Source organism: Colossoma macropomum, unplaced genomic scaffold (genome assembly GCF_904425465.1).
Source record: "Colossoma macropomum unplaced genomic scaffold, Colossoma_macropomum, whole genome shotgun sequence".
In the NCBI taxonomy this organism is placed as follows: Eukaryota; Metazoa; Chordata; class Actinopteri; order Characiformes; family Serrasalmidae; genus Colossoma; species Colossoma macropomum.
The window spans coordinates 20,603,872-20,622,046 of record NW_023494805.1 but is presented as its reverse complement, the minus strand read 5'-3'; the positions used below and the strand labels follow the sequence as shown (position 1 = coordinate 20,622,046).

Below are 18,175 nucleotides of genomic sequence, written 5' to 3'. Positions count from 1 at the left end.
CACTCAGTGCGGCGCTTATCACGTAAAACCCAATTTTCCATGCTTTTTTTAAAGGAAAGAGTTTAATGTGGTTTGACACTAAAGTTTCACAATACAGGGCAGCCACTCAGAACAGAGATCGTTTATACATATCTATTTTATAGGCAAAGAAGCAAAAACAGCCTGTTTGATTCAAAGCGATAATAAGAGATTGGAAATGGTCATGTAGAAACGGATTTGATACCTAAACCACACATTTGTAATGAGTGGGCCTCGGTGGAAAATGAAAAAAATAATGTAGGATATGGGCCCTTTAAGAAAGGTACTGTTCAAAATTACAGTATTTAAAAGACATAACACATCACGTGGTGGACTGGATTACATAACAAAGCACATAGCAATTAACATTTATGTTTGTGCGATGTTTATATATGTCTGTGTGGTTGGTGAAGCACAGAGCACCTTATTGGCCTCATTGTTTTTCCTCTAAGCTGATGGCAGGGTCTCTTAACTTGATGTGTACTATTTTACCTACACTGATTGTTAGTGTTGAGCGAATGCGCATTATATCTGCAGTCATAACTTAATCCATTCTACAGTATTCACATTAAATTAGCAACTTCCTACTGTGTTTTAGGGCTTTTAGATGCTATACAGTTTTATGTGCATAAAGCTTAGAAGTGATTTACACATAGATGAGTTTGCTGATGTGTGACACTGTTGTAGTCAATCTGTAATATCAGGTGCAGCCTGAATAACTTTTCTGCTGCTCTGGACAACTAGCGTGTTCTCATTTATGAAATAGCTACCGAGTGGTTGCTAGCAATCTGTGCAACCTAGCTACCTACATTCTGTTAATGTATTTTTAGCACTCTGTATATAAATATGTGTAAGCAAAACTGTCAAAATTAAGAAAACTGTTTGCCACTTTGTGATCATTTTCTGAAGCCCATTCAGATTGAGCTGTATCCTATGACTTAGTCCTCACACTTGTATTTACAACTGCTACATATTCACAGATTTTTATGGCAGCTAGTTTAACATTAATGTTTAAGAACATGTTCAGATTGTTTAGATCAGAAACATAATGATTGCGATGCATTTAATCTGCTGTATTCTCTTTGCTCAAGGGATCTCACTACTACTTAGGCATCAAGTAAATGCAGTTTGTAGGTTACTGACTGTTGCAGCATTTGGTCACCGCTTGTGGCTGTTCTCATCTTCCTTATTTCAATTTTCACAGTGTGATTTCATGTAAGTAAGCTGTTGGTAATCAAGGTGTTTTACAGTTTGGGTTTTACATGCAGAAATGTCTGTGTCTGAAGTAATCAAGTTACGGTTATATCTTCCAGAATGCAGGTTTTTGTTCAGCAGACTCCTTTCTGCAGTAATCTATTGTTTTCTTAAGGGAAAACAATAGATTACAGCAGGATTTCTGCTGTAAATTTACATCCGCTCTTTATATTCAAAATTTATATTCTACACTTGTATTTTAGTTTTTCCCCTGATACCAAATTATGACATTTGTGTGGTTTTATGTACCATACTCATATTTAGATGACCATTTCAACATCTTTTTTCCATTATTTCAAACTGCAGTTCCACAGGATCTTCAAAAAAATGAAGAATTCTCATCTTTACTAAGGATTTACAAGGATTATGTTTTGATCTATTTAAACTCAAAGCATTAATTGAGATAATAATAAAAATGTACAAAATCATCATTTATTTCTATTGGTCTGTTCTTTTTTCTGATTTTTATGTTTTTGATTTCTTTTAAAGTGGAATGTTTCTCATGAGTAATTTTTAAATAAAAAATAAAGCGTTTAGTGCATAGGCCTTTTTTTTAGCCACACTCCTGAATTTAAGAGAAGAAAGTAAGACTGAATCCCTGTCCTCATGGCCACACTGTGAGCAATTAGATGCCTTTATTTTGAAGTAAAGTCTGAAAATCAGTGTGTCCCATTAAGAACTGTCACTAATGAAACACTACATTTTGAATTTTTTGTGTTTTAACATTTTTGAGTTCTGCTCAAAATGAACTTAAACTGTCACTACCAAAACATTTGGTAACGTTTCTCAGGTGTTATTATTGTACTAGTGGTGACAAAATGGAATGTTCAGTCAATTGTTTTAGTAACAAAAACATAATTAAAGTACAGAGTCACTCAAAGCAGGACTTTGGTCTAAAGTGCAAGTCAGTTAAAAGTCTGAAATGTGTTTTGAACATTGAACCAATTTGGTAGAATCTCCAAATATATTTTACATTTTAAATTATATATATATATATATATATATATATATATATATATATATATATATATATATATATATATATATATATTTGTTTAATATCACATCTGTGTATTTTCAGGGTGTTTTCAAAAACATTTCAAATCAAATCTTAGTAATTAAATTGAATCATTCAAATTACAGGTTTCATAATGGAAGTTTAGACATTTGCTTTCTTGCCTAAGTTCTTTAGTTCTTCACTCCTTCATGCTGGCAGAAACATGGCTGTCCCTAACCTTCACACTTCCCATCATCACCTCTTTCTCATAATCACTAATCTCTTGTGCAAACAAGGCCCAAAAATGGGTTTGAGCTCCTTCGCTTGTCCCGACAAGAGTCTTCTCCCATTTTTTGGTGCTTTATTATGTCTGTGAAGCCATCCCGTAAAGCCATGTGAATGGCAGCTATCTGCCTCCTTTTTTCCGTGTACGTGAAAAAAGAGGGAGTTTGGAGACGTGTGGGACAGAGGAGGTTCTAGCCTGTAGAGCGGAGTGTGTTTATCTATGTCACAGTCTATCGGTGGCTGACCGTGAATAAGAGGGGGGGAGGTGTTTTTGTTTCCATGGCAGCTGGGGCCCTTTCTCTCTCTCTCTCACTCTTTCTCTCTCTCTCTCTTCGGGTCCTGGAAGAGGCGCAAACACAAACCACACTGAGCATGTTGTGCTTTGGGCCTGGAGGCGGCGGTCAGAGCCCCGATGACTCCCTGGGTGGTCTGGCCCTGTGAATGTTTATGATCTAAACCAACCTAATCCAACTGGGTTGTTTAAGGGAATTGAGAATGATTTACAAGGCCTGCTACGGCCAAGAATAGGAAATCAGAGGAAATCGGGGCACGGCTTCAAGTCTGTGGTAGCCTTACGACTCTACGGTTTTGCTTGGGCTTTATCTGTTTGTCTCATGAGGGGGTGGGTAACGTGGAGGGGGAAGAGATATTTAATGTCAAGTGTGACTTGTTGGGTTGAAGAGCTTTCAGTACGATGACTTTAGTGGATTTGCAATGGCTTTATCCAGTCATACACCTGCACTTGCATAGTTACAATTACATTTGGACTAACTCCGTGTAATGGAACTGGAACTGAGTGAAACAGAGCTGTAATCAATCCAGCCTCAAAAACACCTCCAAACCTTCATGGTATGTGCGGAAATATACTGCCCATTAAATGTTTGGCTTTTGCAAAATGTTTTTTTAATTAAAAAAACTGTTTTATTTTGTCTTTTGTTGAACGGTTATTTGCCAATTTCTTTTGCAAAAGTTGCAAAACTGTTTGGTCGAGTGACAAGTGTGCTCGTAAATACTACTTTAACCCACACATTTGATCTCCTTGTTGTGATGTCATCACCCAAACCTTTCAGCTGTTTAAACCACCTTTGGTCTAATAGAGTTTCAGTATGTGCTTTTAAAAATAGTTTGGAAAAGAAAACTGTCAAATCATTATTTACGTAAAAACCTCCACTTTCAAGGAAGACATGTTCACAAACATGGTGGCGAATGTTGAAGCAAAATGTACTCAAAGTATTAGTGAATAGCTGTTTATGTTAACTAAACCTTTGCATATCTGCTGATGCTGATACATCAATGTTTACAAAATGTAGAAATTAAGACTACATCTACGTAAATTAGCATTACAATGAAAATAAAAAGTGTAGCGCTTATTTGTAGGGGTCACAAATACCGGTGAATGAATAAAATGCAAATATTTTAGCACAGAACTCCAGCTTTACATCAATGTTCTGCTCAATGACTGTACAATGAATGCATCATTAATACTGAGAACATTTGTCCAATGTCAATTTTTTAAAGCAATTGTCTGCCAAAACCAATATGATTCCGATAACATCATGCATCCATAAAAACATATAAAAATATATAAAACAGGCTCTGTTTCATACTGTAAGAGAAAGCAGTATGAGATAAAGGATGCTCTATGCAAATTGGCAAATAATTTCTGCTGATTCATCAAGAAGATTTAATCAATGTTGCTTTAATTAATTTTGTTTTTTATTGCAACAGCCTTAACTACTCAAAAAAAATTCAATGTGAGGCAAAGAAATTCTACATTTTTCTTGTTTTTTTTGTGTGGTTTATGTACCAAATATGGTCACAGTTTATTTTTACATGGCCATTTTCAACCTCTCTTTACCCTTTGTAATTAAGAAGACTTCAAGACTCACATAAAATTATTGCTCTGTTTGGCTGGCCAGCATTGCGCCTCATTTAGAGCTGAAACCCTCCTTATAACTTTAACGCAAATGGGCAGACCTAAACCGGTGCTGCCTGAATAGGTTGATATATGTAACTGAGTTGGTTCTCATGACAACAAGTATCTCCAAAACGAATACTTTACAGGAAAAGGCAAATACCTTCTTTACTTTTAATTTAAGTCATGTAAGGAGATTTTTGGAGCAATTTTGGTCCATTTCTATTTGCTATTCATAATGAAATTTTGACGGAATGTAAAGTGCTCAAATAATGCAGAAAACAATTTAAATCACAGATAATTTTTTACTTGGACAGCAACGATAAATTTACTGCATAGGACTGGGTAGTGAATGGTATGTCTTGAAACTTTCACAATGTGAACATATTACTTCAAATTTCTTAGTTTCAAAATAGAAAGAGTAATTCAGTTTTCCATGATATGGGCCCTTTAAATGCAGGCCTAGGTGCAGCAAGACCTCCCACTTGGATTTATTTGTAGGCTTTTCTTTAGATCAGGTCCCACCACCAGACCTGCCCAATACAGTATGTTAACAGATCTCTCTAGACACTCTTCAGCGGCTGTGGTTCATGTTCCAGCACCTGGGCCACATTTCCTCCCAGTGCCCCCACCACTCCACGCCATCATTAGGACTATCAACGACTGCTTCCTTTTCATACTTTCGAAACCCTGTGGAGCATGTCTTGGCCTCAGGTTAGCTTTTTAAAAGAACGGCCTAATCGCTGGCGAAGTGTCCATGGCAGGCGCTGACTTTTATGATGGCCCTGCTTTGAGCCAGAGTCCAGTGTTTAATGGCAAAAAATGATGCCACCTGCATGTAGCCAACAGCTTGTAAATACAGATGAATGGGAGGATATTAGAACATAAAACGTCTTATTGCAGGGTTGCGGAGATGATGGTTGCCAGATTGTAGTGGAGGTTCAGCTGGACCCAAGGGCTTTCACACAATCTTCATAACCATCAGCAGTCAAACTGGATTCTGTTTCTGCCTGGTTTAGTGGCCGATGACTTTGTGAACTGAAAATTAAAACACCACACATGCTGTTTTTAATCAATCTATAACTTCTGTTCACCTTGCTGGTGAACAGTTAGAACTGATACATTCGTACCAGTCATGCCACTACCATGTCAGAGTCACTGCTATGTTGAGAATGGTTCACTTCCCAAATAATACCAAGTCAGCAGCAGTCCTCCAATTTTCCAATTTTCTCTCCAATTTAGTCATATCCAAATAAACCCAGCAGTTAATACTGCCCCAGTCATACAATACCACCAGCGCTAGGAAGGCAAAGGCAAACACAAGGGTCCTCCAAGTCATGTGAAGCCAACCACCACATTTTTTCGAACTGCCGCTAACGCAACGTCATTGGACAGCTTAACGAGCTTGGAGGAGAATGCTAACCGCCCGTTCTGTTACATCAGCTAAGACGCCTGTGCTGGCTAGCATCGTGCTGAGTGATGGGGAGAGAGAGGGCCATCTTACCCACTCAGACACAGCAAGGCCTACTGTGCTCTCTTGGACTCCATGCCACGGTTGGCTGCTTAATGGCTGTTCTGACAGGAAATTAAATAAATGAAGAGTGGTCTGACTTTTGCACTGTATGGTATCGTAGGCCTATATGGCATCTATATAGAGGATAGGTGTGGCTAGAGAGCTTATGCACATATAACATACAAACAAAGTATAAAAAAAAATTCAAGATCTCTGACTGTACTTTCTAATGTATTTCTCAAAGGAAACTTGTAAAGTTTTTGTACATTGTACTGTATTAGAAGGACTTCCAGCATCAAAAAATAACAGATAACATCACAAGTATCTGCCAAGGGTTGGCAGTTCAGACTAATATTGCACTGTTTATTTCTTTTGGCATGCAGGCAGGCTGTGTGTTTGTGTAGACATGTGCTCAGTGGGCTGCCGCACACGTATCTGTAAGCCCCTGGTGTGAAGCTTAATCTGATGCACGTCCCCGACATCATTTAACATCATTAGGCTTGCACGGTCAAACGAAAAAGCAAATTTGTGTGTTTAGCAGGATATAAAAATGTAAATGAGTGCCGATGCTTGTTTTTCCTCCCCGTTTGTTTACGGTCATTACATGAGACTCCCACTGGCTAAACGTCAGTGGTCCATTCATGCCTCATACGAGATGGGTGTGAACCGCTGAAGGGTCACCTGCCAGAAGGTATACGCGGAATGAAACGTCAGGGCAGGGGTTTAGCGGGTGGGCAAAATCACACCGCCTAAAACTCACACAGTGTTTTGTCTGTTCAAAGGAAGGACCGTCAAGGTGACCACTAATGGGAACTGTTCACAGAGCCTGTTTTGTATGGTAGTCAGTCGCATAACTATAGGCAGTGCTGGCAGGGCAATCGCACTGTAGCCTGCTGTGTGTTGGTCGGGGGGTGGGCAGTGCCAGCATCCTTAATGGACCCTTCAATATCACCAATTATTCAAATTTATACCTATTGCTTATGAGTAGCTAAATTGCAATAACAGCCCATCTTGAATAAATTGTGATGTAAATTTATGATATATGATGAAAACAAAAGCATTTATACCTATTCAATCCCATTCACATAGAATAAGGAGTGTTTCAGCCTAGAATGCTTTTTGAATGAGGCATAATACATGGCAGCCAATCAGAACAGAGCTCATTAACAAATATTAGCTATAAAGGGGCTGGCAGATTTTGGCAGATGTTAGCTAAAGCCTGCTGTTTTTAAACATAACAGCCAAACAAATACGGCCCCTCCATTCCGTATTTCCTATGCCCCATCCCTAGAACATGCACACGTGCTCCAAAGGCTACTATACCTGAATGCTGGTTCTCACTAAGTAGTAACACATAAATTAACGATGAGTAAACAACAATGCAGCTAGCTAAGTAGCCAACATGAGCTAACACAGAAGCTAGCTCACGCTAGCCTCACTGGACCCTGCAGAGCTGGGTGGTCCACCTCTTTTCCTGTTTACAGAGCCTGGAGCAACCACAGAGAGCATACTTTTTCCTCAAAGTATATATTTTATTGACAACTGCTTGAATATGAGGAGAACTTCGCCAAATGTTACATTAAATCAAGACACTAAAAGAAGAATGGCACAGCAACGACTTCCTCTTTGTGAGGTTTGTGGAGAACAGTGCCAGTGAAGAAATAAAACAACCATGCTACATAAATATAAAGAACATTAAACAACTAGAAAGGGACTGTTAATGAATGAGTTTGCTTAACAAAGCCAGCTAATAGCGCTTCAAAGGTTAAAGCAATTCCAAAACACTGTTAATTGTTTTTGATAACTTAAATGCGTTTATATAGTAAGTCCTGGAAGTTGCTGTGGTGTTACTACGAGGTTGCTATGGGATTCCAGCTTGTTGTTAGGGCATTACTAATGTGTTGTTAGGCTGTTGCTGTGCTAACCCAGGTGGTTTTCAAGGTGTTGCTTGGTCATTGCTATGGTAGCCAAGGAAGGTGGTTTCTAAGGTGTTGCTAAGCTGTTGTTATGTTATCCCAGGTGGTTGCTAAGGTGTTGCTAGGTCATTGCTATAGTATCCCTAGTGGTTGCTAAGGTATTGCTAGGCTGTTGCTATGGGTTCCCAGGTGGTTGCTAAAGTTTTGCTAGGCCACTGCTAAGGTGGGCACATACTACAATACTATGTGTAATACACTAATGGATACACTGCAAATGGTGGTGTTCTGTTTTGACATACTATGCAGTGGTGTGTGGACTCACGTCACATGACTTAGACTCAAGTCAGACTTGAGGTATAAATTTGAAACTCGACTTGTGACTCAGCTCAATAAAATTAAAAATGACACCAATGAAAGAAATATGGAGAAGTGTCTGGCAGTAGACGGGACACTTTATACTGTCACTTTTTATGTAAATAGACTCATTTCAGAAGTGTGTTCCAAGTGTTCCATGAAACAACTGAATGGAAAATATAGATTAGTATAGCTTTATATATAACAGAAACTTTGTCAATAACTATGGTTATGCTTTGCTTTGCTTTGATTTCAGTGAGAAGATAAGTGAAAGTTGTCTATCCTAACCCCTAACTTTTTCTAGTTATTAAAGGAGAATTCCATACATTTTTCAATATTTCTGTGTAATAAAAATGGTTGAGATGTAAGTCATTCAGAGTAATCTGATGTGAAATGTGCTGTTCTAGAAAAACTTGCAGTCAGAATTTTTGACACTGGTGGTGACAGGAACCAGATATCTGTCTCTAAAAACCTAACCCACAAAAGGTTATTACATGAAATAGTTATGAATACACTGCCTGCTGCCAGAGACATTGTTTTACGATAGTTTTAAGAAGGATTCAGACTAAATCATACTTTTAAAAGCTATTCATGGTGGAGCAATACATGAAGGGCATTGCGAGGCAAAACGGTCCTCAAATAAAATGTATCTTTTCAGATTTACCACTATTTACCTTCAGCAACATTGCGTAAAGGTCAGAAGACAATATAGATTCACTGATGGTTTTGGATAGTAGATAAATTATATTTGCTATATTTGACTTCACCACCCGGGTTCCTATCACCACCACTCTTTTTTTTAGAATGAATCATTTCACATCAAAATACTTTGACTTTGTTCACATCTCAACCACTGAACTTCTCTTTAATTCCTTTAATAATCATCATGTCAAATATTTTTAGTACTAAAATAGTTTAATGTTTGCAATTGACTTAAAAGAAAAGAATGCTTAATTCTAAGAGGTGAATAGAAGTTGGAAAAAGTTAATGTAATAATGAAACATGACTGTTTTTGGTACGAAAGCTCACATAAGTGAACCTCAGATAAAAAAAAAACTACAACACAAGAAAATATGGCATCTTTAATGATATGATTCCAAGTATTAGCCTACATTAGAGCATTAACATGGTTGAAACAAAGCAATAAACAAGTAATCAAACAAATTACAGTCTTAATTCTTTTTTCATTGAAGGTCTTTTTATTAACACTGGGGCCATAAGATCTTGTAATAGCACTGATGGTAGCCTATAGAAATGCAGGATAGATCTTTGACAGAGAATATAAATGCATTTCCAGCCCCTTCGAAATCACTATTCACTGTCTTTTGACTTCATTTTTCTCTGTGTCTTAACTTCTTTCATTAAGAGGGGGTAGGGGTGGGGTAGGGGGTGCTGCAGCTTGCCCTGTTATTCCAATGTTTCCTCCACAGGCAGCGACCAATGAAGCTCATCTCCTGTCCAGAGAAAACAAAGCCAAGCCGCATTCCCAGAGTTCAATTTGCTGTTACATCGGAGGTTTGTGAATTGGGGTTTGAGCCATGTCTGTTGACTGAGGGGAACTGGGCGGAGTGGAGAACTTTCTCCTGCACTGCTCTACGCTCGCAGTACAGTGGAGCACAGGGAGCACTGCCTTTTTTGGCACACAAGGCTGAGTTTGAATGGAGATAAAATATTACATAAATTATGCTTCCGCTGACACATTATAAGTTTCCAAAGTTCTATCCCTTGACTATACTTAGTTACCAATTTATGTTCTTCATGAACAGTCACATAAACTTATTAAAATGCAATTAAATTAAAGAGGTGTACACTTTATCTATTCTTCTAATCTTTCTAATAGGCAACGACTAATAGCACTTCTTCTTCTTTTTGATGTAGCTGACTTATTACAGTTCAGCTGAAGGTACATCCTGTCATATATTCTTATTTTTCTACTCAGCTACTACTATTATCACAATTTAGTTTTTCTTATTCTTCTTAATGTGGTGGATTTAATATCATAGAAAACTGCTTATATAATAGAGTTAGGTGTACTATGTAAACAATAATAAAGGGCCCATATTCTACATTTGTTTTGTTTTTTAACTTATAATTTAATTTGTTTTTCTGTACCAAAAACAGTCAGAATTCTTTTTTACACTATCATTTTCCAACCTTTCTTTATCCCTTAGAATTAAACTGGCTGTTGTTACTGTGTCACGAAGACTTTTATATGTAAATAAGCTCTGTTTTGACTGGCTGTCCTGTATTGCGCCTCATTCAAAAAGTAGTTTGGGCTAAAACACTCCTTATAACGTCATCGTGGATGGGGGGAGCTAACCTGCTGTCAGCTGAATGTGGATATATGTAAATGTGTTGAACATCACAGAAACACTGACTTAAAAATTGGCTGTTTATGCAGCTTAGTTTCCAGAATGGACTGTATAGACTGAAGAGTGAATGGTTTGTTTTTTAACTTTAGCATTGTATACTGAATACAATTTATTTCTTATTAATTTATTACTTTCCAAGCTAAAATGATCATTTATTCACTTGTATCCTTCAGAAAAGCTAACAACCAGCAATAATGATGAGGTTCACTAACTGAAACTCAATTAATTGAAACTCAAGTAAAGTAGTAAAAATACTCATAACATTAATTACATTCATTACTAATAACATTAGAGGGACAACGTTTCCTTTATGTAAGTTAGCATCTAGTATTTAACTTATTTTGTTGCAGTTACCTTCTTTTAGATTACAATTTATAGTCTGCTACATATGGAGTGCATGGGTTTACACAACTTAGGCTCAGCCAGGCTTGTGGAATTTCTGTTTTGGACAGAGTGTGGCATGTTTTGAACATCTTCTGTTTCTTGCTGCAACTTTATTTTGGGTTTTCAATGTATCAAAACTTTTTCACAAGACAGTATTTTTTGACAGATCAATTCAATTCAATATTTAAATTTTCTAAAGCGATGGCATTCCAGGAGCAGCACTGGAGATCGAACGTATGTCTGCATTTGGATTATTGTCTCAACATTTTTTAAAAGTAAAATAGGGGGTCAGGTGAAACTTCATCATCATCCAGTTACACTTAAAGCATTTGTTAATAAGCTATAATATAATTGAACTTCTGTACTTTTGAATACAGAAACACAGTGCTCATACTACATTGTGGCATCAGTTTAAAGTAAGACAAAAGAGAACTCATGATTCTGCCACAGGAAGCCCTCTTACTAAACACTGACAGAAAGACACATACTGAGCCTTGAACAGGGTTGCCAGATTGCTTCTATAGTTTCCAGTCAAAAAAATGTTCAAAACCTTCCAAAATGCATGAAAAACCACATAAGAAGTAACCATCCGAAACAGCCTAAGGTCATTTTAACCATTTTATCAAAGAACCAAAAATCAAAGTACCAAATTCTTTTTACTTAATTTTTAGTATCCTTGTCAAACATCTAAGAAACTCCTAGACAAAGAAACTATAAATAATTCAATACAATAATTACATTATTTGATTTATATGTGTTTCTTATTTCCATAACTTGCAGAGTTGTTTTCAGAGAATTTACATTTTTTTTAACTCCATTTTGATGAGATCCATTATCCTGTGCAATCAGAAAGTCAAATGAGTGGAAATAATATTGCAAGCGTAACATTTCTTGTGCACATTTTTAAAACTTGTTTACCTTTACAGGCTATGCTGAGCAGCGGCTTCCTCTCAACAAGAGTGACTATAATGTATGTCTATCAAACGTTTGATGACCGATTTGATGTGAGGTGAAGTCAGGCCCATTCAGCTTTAATCTGCATTATTAAATTATATAGCTCATTAATTAAACATACATTTTAAAACCCTGCCAAAATTGTAAAAGTACAGCCCAAATTTCGACCACTTTCAAAAGTACTGCTTTCTCCCACCAAATCCAACTTTATTCCTAGCCCATCCACCACAAGATTCCTCAAATTAACGGCCCACGTTTTTGAACTCATGTGGGTCACCTTTAGCCATAGCCTTCCACCCTGTGGTGACCAGTCCCCTAACAAAAAGCGCCCAAATCCCCCACATAGAATAACACAATAAACACCTACCACATACATTTAAACTAACAAGCAACAACATTAACAACAAAAATGTACCTTTTTTACAGGCAGCGCACACCTACCATGAGCCTCTTCCATGGTCCCAGTAGCAAGACGCTACATCAATCCATCAGTCCATCTTCTAAGCCGCTTATCTTTCTGGGTCGCTGAGAGTGCTGGAGCTTATCCCAGCGTTCATCGGACAGAAGGCAGAAAACACCCTGGACAGGTCGCCAGTCAATCAAAGGGTGGGACACTACAATATTCACAGATTAAATTATTCTAAAACGAAAAAAATGGTAAAAATGTCCAAATACTACATCTCATTGTACCGCCCTATTCAACCTACAGCAGTTTAGCTCCTCCCATTCAGACTTAAGTTACGTTTTTTTTGTTCTTGTTTTTTCTTTTTGTTATAAGGAGTGTTTTAGCGTAGACGGATTTTTATATGAAATACAATTCAGAGCAGTCAACAAAAATAGCCTGTTGAAACCAAAACTCCTAAATGGAACAGAACACAAGAAAACTGTACCCTTTAAAAATACGTAGTACTGTCATTCTGTCAACATTCGACTACTACAGTACTACTAGTATCACTTCATTTTCTCTTGTTGTTGTTGTGGCTGCGGTTGTTTTCGCTGTGGCTTTTTGACCCAAAATGCGCTGTAAACCATTGGAACTGCCTTTTCTCCAGATAGGAACTAAAGTTATGGGTTGAAGTTTCCCCACAGTCTGGTTCAGAGTAACGGCACGTATGTCATCATGTTAGCTGCTAGTAATGTTCAGTGATCATTTTTCTTCAGTTCAGAAGAGCCTCACACTTTAGTTCACTCTTTCCTAAATACTTTGACTCTTTCTTCTATAAACGGACTCTTTTCTGAATACTGTTCTTCACTCAGACTATATTTTCCTCTGCAGTCGCTGTTCTCCGTTAGCCTGTTAGCCGCAGCACGCTAACAGCACACTGAGTCACATTGAGTCAGCAGCAGGCTAAGCTTTCTGCTTTTATGCCATAAGTTCAGTTATACACAACAAACTACTGACGCTCGATACAGGTATGTGTATTGTGCTCATAACCTCACTTGTTTCTGCTGGTTTATAAACTGTAAATGTGCTTTAGTCATATTTCTCAAACGCGTTGTCATCTGCTTAACTCCGTTCTGCTGCTTGGTGAGATTGACAGGCAGCTTATACTGGTGAAGGAAAACGGAAATGTTGTATGTTTGATGCATCATTGTTTTAATCTCAGGATGTCAAACCAAGAAAATATGTAATAAATGTATAACTCTCAGATATCTTCCTTCTTCACTACTGTCATGAAATGCAGTTATAAAATTCATTTAAAACATAAGCTCATGTGATCTAATTTGCATCTGTCTGGGTGGTATGAACAAAGACATTTGCAGTTTTGGGTTAGTTGTAACTGTTTCATTGTCTTTTGTCTGGCAGTAAGAAATATGGAGTTGCAGGCGGTGTTGATGGCCGCTGGTGGCGGGTCCAGAATGATGGACCTTACTTACAACACACCTAAACCTTTATTGCCTGTGGGGAACAAGCCGCTTATTTGGTACCCTCTTAACCTCCTGGAGAGAGCTGGCTTTGAAGGTAAACTACAGGGACTGGACATTGCACCATCATGATGGATGTATATAAACACTGTAGCTGTTAATTTATTGTCATGCATGTGCAGTATGTTTTACAGGGGAATTTCACCGAATTAAAAAAAATTGAATAATTAAAATAAATAATTCAAATAATTATTAATTTCAGTCACTGAAATATAAATAAAGTCATTTCATAGTTGTTTAATGTGAAGTGGTGCATTCTACAGAAACTTAGCAAATTTGATTTCTTTGCTGCGGTGGTGATGGGAACCAGAATAACCAGTCCAAAATCCATTCAAAATAACCAGTGAACGTACTTATGTCTTCTGAGAGTTTATATGCGATGTTGATCATTTTTAAATTGGGTAAATGTGAAAAAAAAGAGTTTTCTTTGGGTACTATTTTGTAACACGCCCCCAAATTTCAAAACTATCATAAAACAACGTTTCAGGTGCCAGGCTGCATATTATAACCATTTAATGTAATAACTTTATGTGAGGGAACTTTTAGAAGCATTTAACACTTCAGACGTCTGGTTCCTATCACCATCACTATGAACAATTCTGTGTAGGTTTCTCTACAATGGAACATTTAACATAAAACAACTGTACTTTGTTTACATCTGAACTATTAAATAATGCAGGCATTCAGAAAAATTGATGGAATTCCCCCTAATGTCTGGTTTACCTGTTATGCAGGAACATTTATCTCTGTCCCCTTTGGGATGTTAATTTTTGCAAATGCAAGGTCATGGGCCGATATGGGAATTCCGGTCATACACTGATATGGGTACTCTGGGATGGTGCTAATATCTGATATTTTACATGTACATATCTGCCCATGTCAGTAAGGGCCATTTCACACTGGAGGCATCCAAATATTCAAAACCATTGTTTATAATAGAGGTTTGCACACTGCGATAAAATTAGATCATCTTTGCTGTAATAGTTGTAGCTTTTGGGCTGTTTTTGCTGAATTAGTTTTATTTTGATCAGCTCCTTTAGAAGTTGCAGGTTTTGCTTGTGTGTGCAGTACTGTGGGAGACATTTCAGTTGCGCTGCTGAAGTGCGGCCAGCATTGCCTAAATGTTGAAGATGCTCTTCTGTTACATTGCAATAAATGTGTCATCAGATATCGGTTTGAGAAATCAGCCTGGTGCCGATGATTAAAAAAAAAAAACAGTTATTGGCTGATACCGATATGATTCCGATATCATCGTGCATCCCTGTCTTTCAAGGTATTTCACATATGGCCTTAATATACTTGTCACATGCTAATCACAGTTTAGAGGTTACTTAGGGCTTGACCCTCGACATAAAAGTAAGCTTATTTTGTTGTGGTTTTAGCTTTTAAGCAAAGATTTGAGAAGCCATGGCTATCACATTACATTACTCATTTAAGCCATTTATTTCTATCTACTTGGAACACCGACTCTACAGCTGCATCTGTGCATGTTATTATATACAGAAGTTAAAATGTGGTCTGGGCAAAAGTTATGACATATTTTACTTATTTTTTCAAATCTTACACTCAGTAAATAAATAGAAATTGTGCAAAATGCCATATTTAGATTTTTAATTAGATATTTAGTTTCCTGCAGAGGATGTGTAAACTTATTTTCATTCAGAAAATCAACAAAATATTCAAATGGGGTACTCAAGCTTCTGCATATGACCATATAGAGTATAACTCTGTTGGTAATCATGTGCTGCAATGAGCACATCTGTGCTATGCTGTGCACTTTTTCTGTTTTCTATTTATTATTTTTTATCATTGAACTATTAAAGATCATGATACCAAAGCCAGAAATTGCTATTTACAGCATATGTGTTTTAGAATATCTAACATGCTTAATTGTTTTTTTTTTGCTTATTTTAGAGAGTTAGGAAGAGCTGCTGTTATAAAAAAGACATTTGTGGAATTGACCCAAATTATTGTGTGCAATAAAAACTCGACTACAACAAAAAACATTAAAATCAAAGATAACATCACTTTAGAGCCTTCATGGCCTTATTCACTTTGCCAAATGTTTTTTGAGCTGCTCAAACATTGATCTGTCATTTTGTAGGGCTTGATAAATAAGATAATGTGTAATAACTAACTTGTATCTTATGATAATCCCTATAATGCTTAACTTAATTGTTTGTGCCATACGTTTTAGCCTGAACTGCTTTGTGAATGAGGCACAATACAGGTCAGACAATCTAACAGAGATTACTTACAAATCTGTGTTAAAAGCATAAAAAAAAAAATAATTTTTTTAGAAAAAGGTAAAATAAATTTTGTCAGTGATTCATTCAGCGCATTTATATGCACTCAGATAATGGGAGAATTCTGGGTCTACATGAGTCAGGCAGATTTCTGCTTTGCAACCAGCAAGATGTGACGTAAAGGTAAAGTAAAACTCATTTTCTTTTAAACATGGAGACACTTTACTGGAAAATATGAATGTACATCATCTAGAAAATGAAGAATATTTAAATTCTTCATTTCGGCAAGCATGTAGTTGGTTTCAGCATCGCTCCAAAAGTGTTTCATGGTCAATTTGCACTCGCTGCTCTACTATAATATATTTCCTAGTGAAAAACAATATGAGGGAGGGTCATCGAGCCAGCTGAGCATTTTCTCTTGATGGTAGGTGGGGGTGTTGGGAGGGGAAACGTGATATTATAGTTTGTTTTTTTTTCTCCGCCTGCTAATGCACAAACACATAATAAAAAAATCAGAAGATGTTTTCGAGATGGGCAAAAGAAGAATTTAGTTTTTTAATTGATATGGAATGAATGAGTGAATGTATGAAAGAATGTATGAATGATAGATAGGTAGATATGATCAGGGAGTGTAGATGTTTTTCAGGTTGACTAAGTTAAATGGAGGTGCTATTGGCAGAATGGGGAAACATGGCAGATAAAGAATGGTTTGTGTAGTATACACTATGTTCCATTAGATATTTGGACTGTGATGTCAAAGTTAACTGCTATAGAATGCATAGACAGTATGAGCCAATGAGAGCATTCATTGGACTTAATGTATGGTTACATTTAAAGGCACCACACAATGGCATCATTTTAGTTCAAATTAGTTAATTTTGGCGAAAACAATTGTGATTTTTGTGGCCAATATTGTGACTGTGATTTAAAATGATTATTTTCTGTAAATTGAAATCCAGGTCTGTTATTTTTTGCCAAAGCGAACAGAATACCTGCTATTTCTAGCTTAAAGCTTGAGAGCTGAATGCTGACTGGGTGTTTGGTTGCTTCTGATTGGAACTCCTCTATAGGCTGGTCACAAGGTCCATGTTATTATGGTAAAATTTCCCACTTAAAAATGTTGTTAATAATATAGACTGTGGTTAAAATTGGAGCTTTTGCTGTTTGAAATTGCAGTTTCAATATAAAAATTATCAATCTTTTGGCCCTAGCCTGGTCCCAATTGTATGCCATGGGTCAGGTGGGACATTGACATCTTTTAAGTATGAGTATTTTCTTCTGCTGTCGAGTAAACATGGTCATGACCTACTATCTGATTGACCTTCTGTGGAAGATCATCTTGCATTGATTTTGAGGAAACCCAGGCCTTTGTCAGCAGGTCTTAGAACTTTTTGCACCTGTAATTAATTTTTATGGCCAGTTTTGATTTCTTTACTAAATTTTCTATTTATTGGTCCAAAGTAGTATTTTGTGCTCTCAAATTTAAAAAAAAAAAATAGTTTGCCTATATAAATAATGTAAGTATGAAATCAAATAACTAGGTGTGCACTTATCGTGAATTTCTATGGCCAATGGGCAATTTTTATTATCCTTTTTTTAATATCTGAAGCTCACACTGTGTGGGCAAAATGAACACACAGCGGACTAGCACATTTCCAGTACTTTTTATCACCAAAACCTGCATATAAACAAAGTTTGCTCTTTAATGGGCCAAACTGGCATTCTAAAATGTTTAATATTGCCTTCTTAAATAACCTGAACAAATAAAGTGCTACATCGAAAGTAAGAGGCAGCTTGCTATTTAGCACAGCAAGTCTTGCATAGTTATGCTATGACATTAGGTGTTTAGGTGGAGCAGCAGTATTCAGATACAGCATAAGTGCTTTTACCTGCCTCACAGTATTTATATCACAAAATATTAACACAGATCAGCCAAAGAATAAATAATAAATTTGCTAATGGCTTTTTTCATGTTTGGAGAAAAAAAACAGCTGACTCCCCTACTGAGCACTCATATAATGAAAAAAGAAATCACAGTTTG

The 18,175-nt window shown here is 36.8% G+C and overlaps 1 protein-coding gene across 1 annotated transcript in view; it reads left to right on the top strand.

Moving 5' to 3' along the window:
* Window positions 1-13,045: 13,045 nt before the first annotated feature.
* The window catches only part of eif2b3 (eukaryotic translation initiation factor 2B, subunit 3 gamma), a 50,250-nt gene continuing 45,120 nt past the window's right edge, over window positions 13,046-18,175 (top strand). Inside the window, exons 1-2 of the mRNA XM_036596520.1 lie at window positions 13,046-13,375; window positions 13,770-13,925. Coding sequence (XP_036452413.1) covers window positions 13,778-13,925 — 148 coding nt within the window. The 5' untranslated portion in view covers window positions 13,046-13,375; window positions 13,770-13,777. The remainder of the gene's footprint in view (window positions 13,376-13,769; window positions 13,926-18,175) is intronic.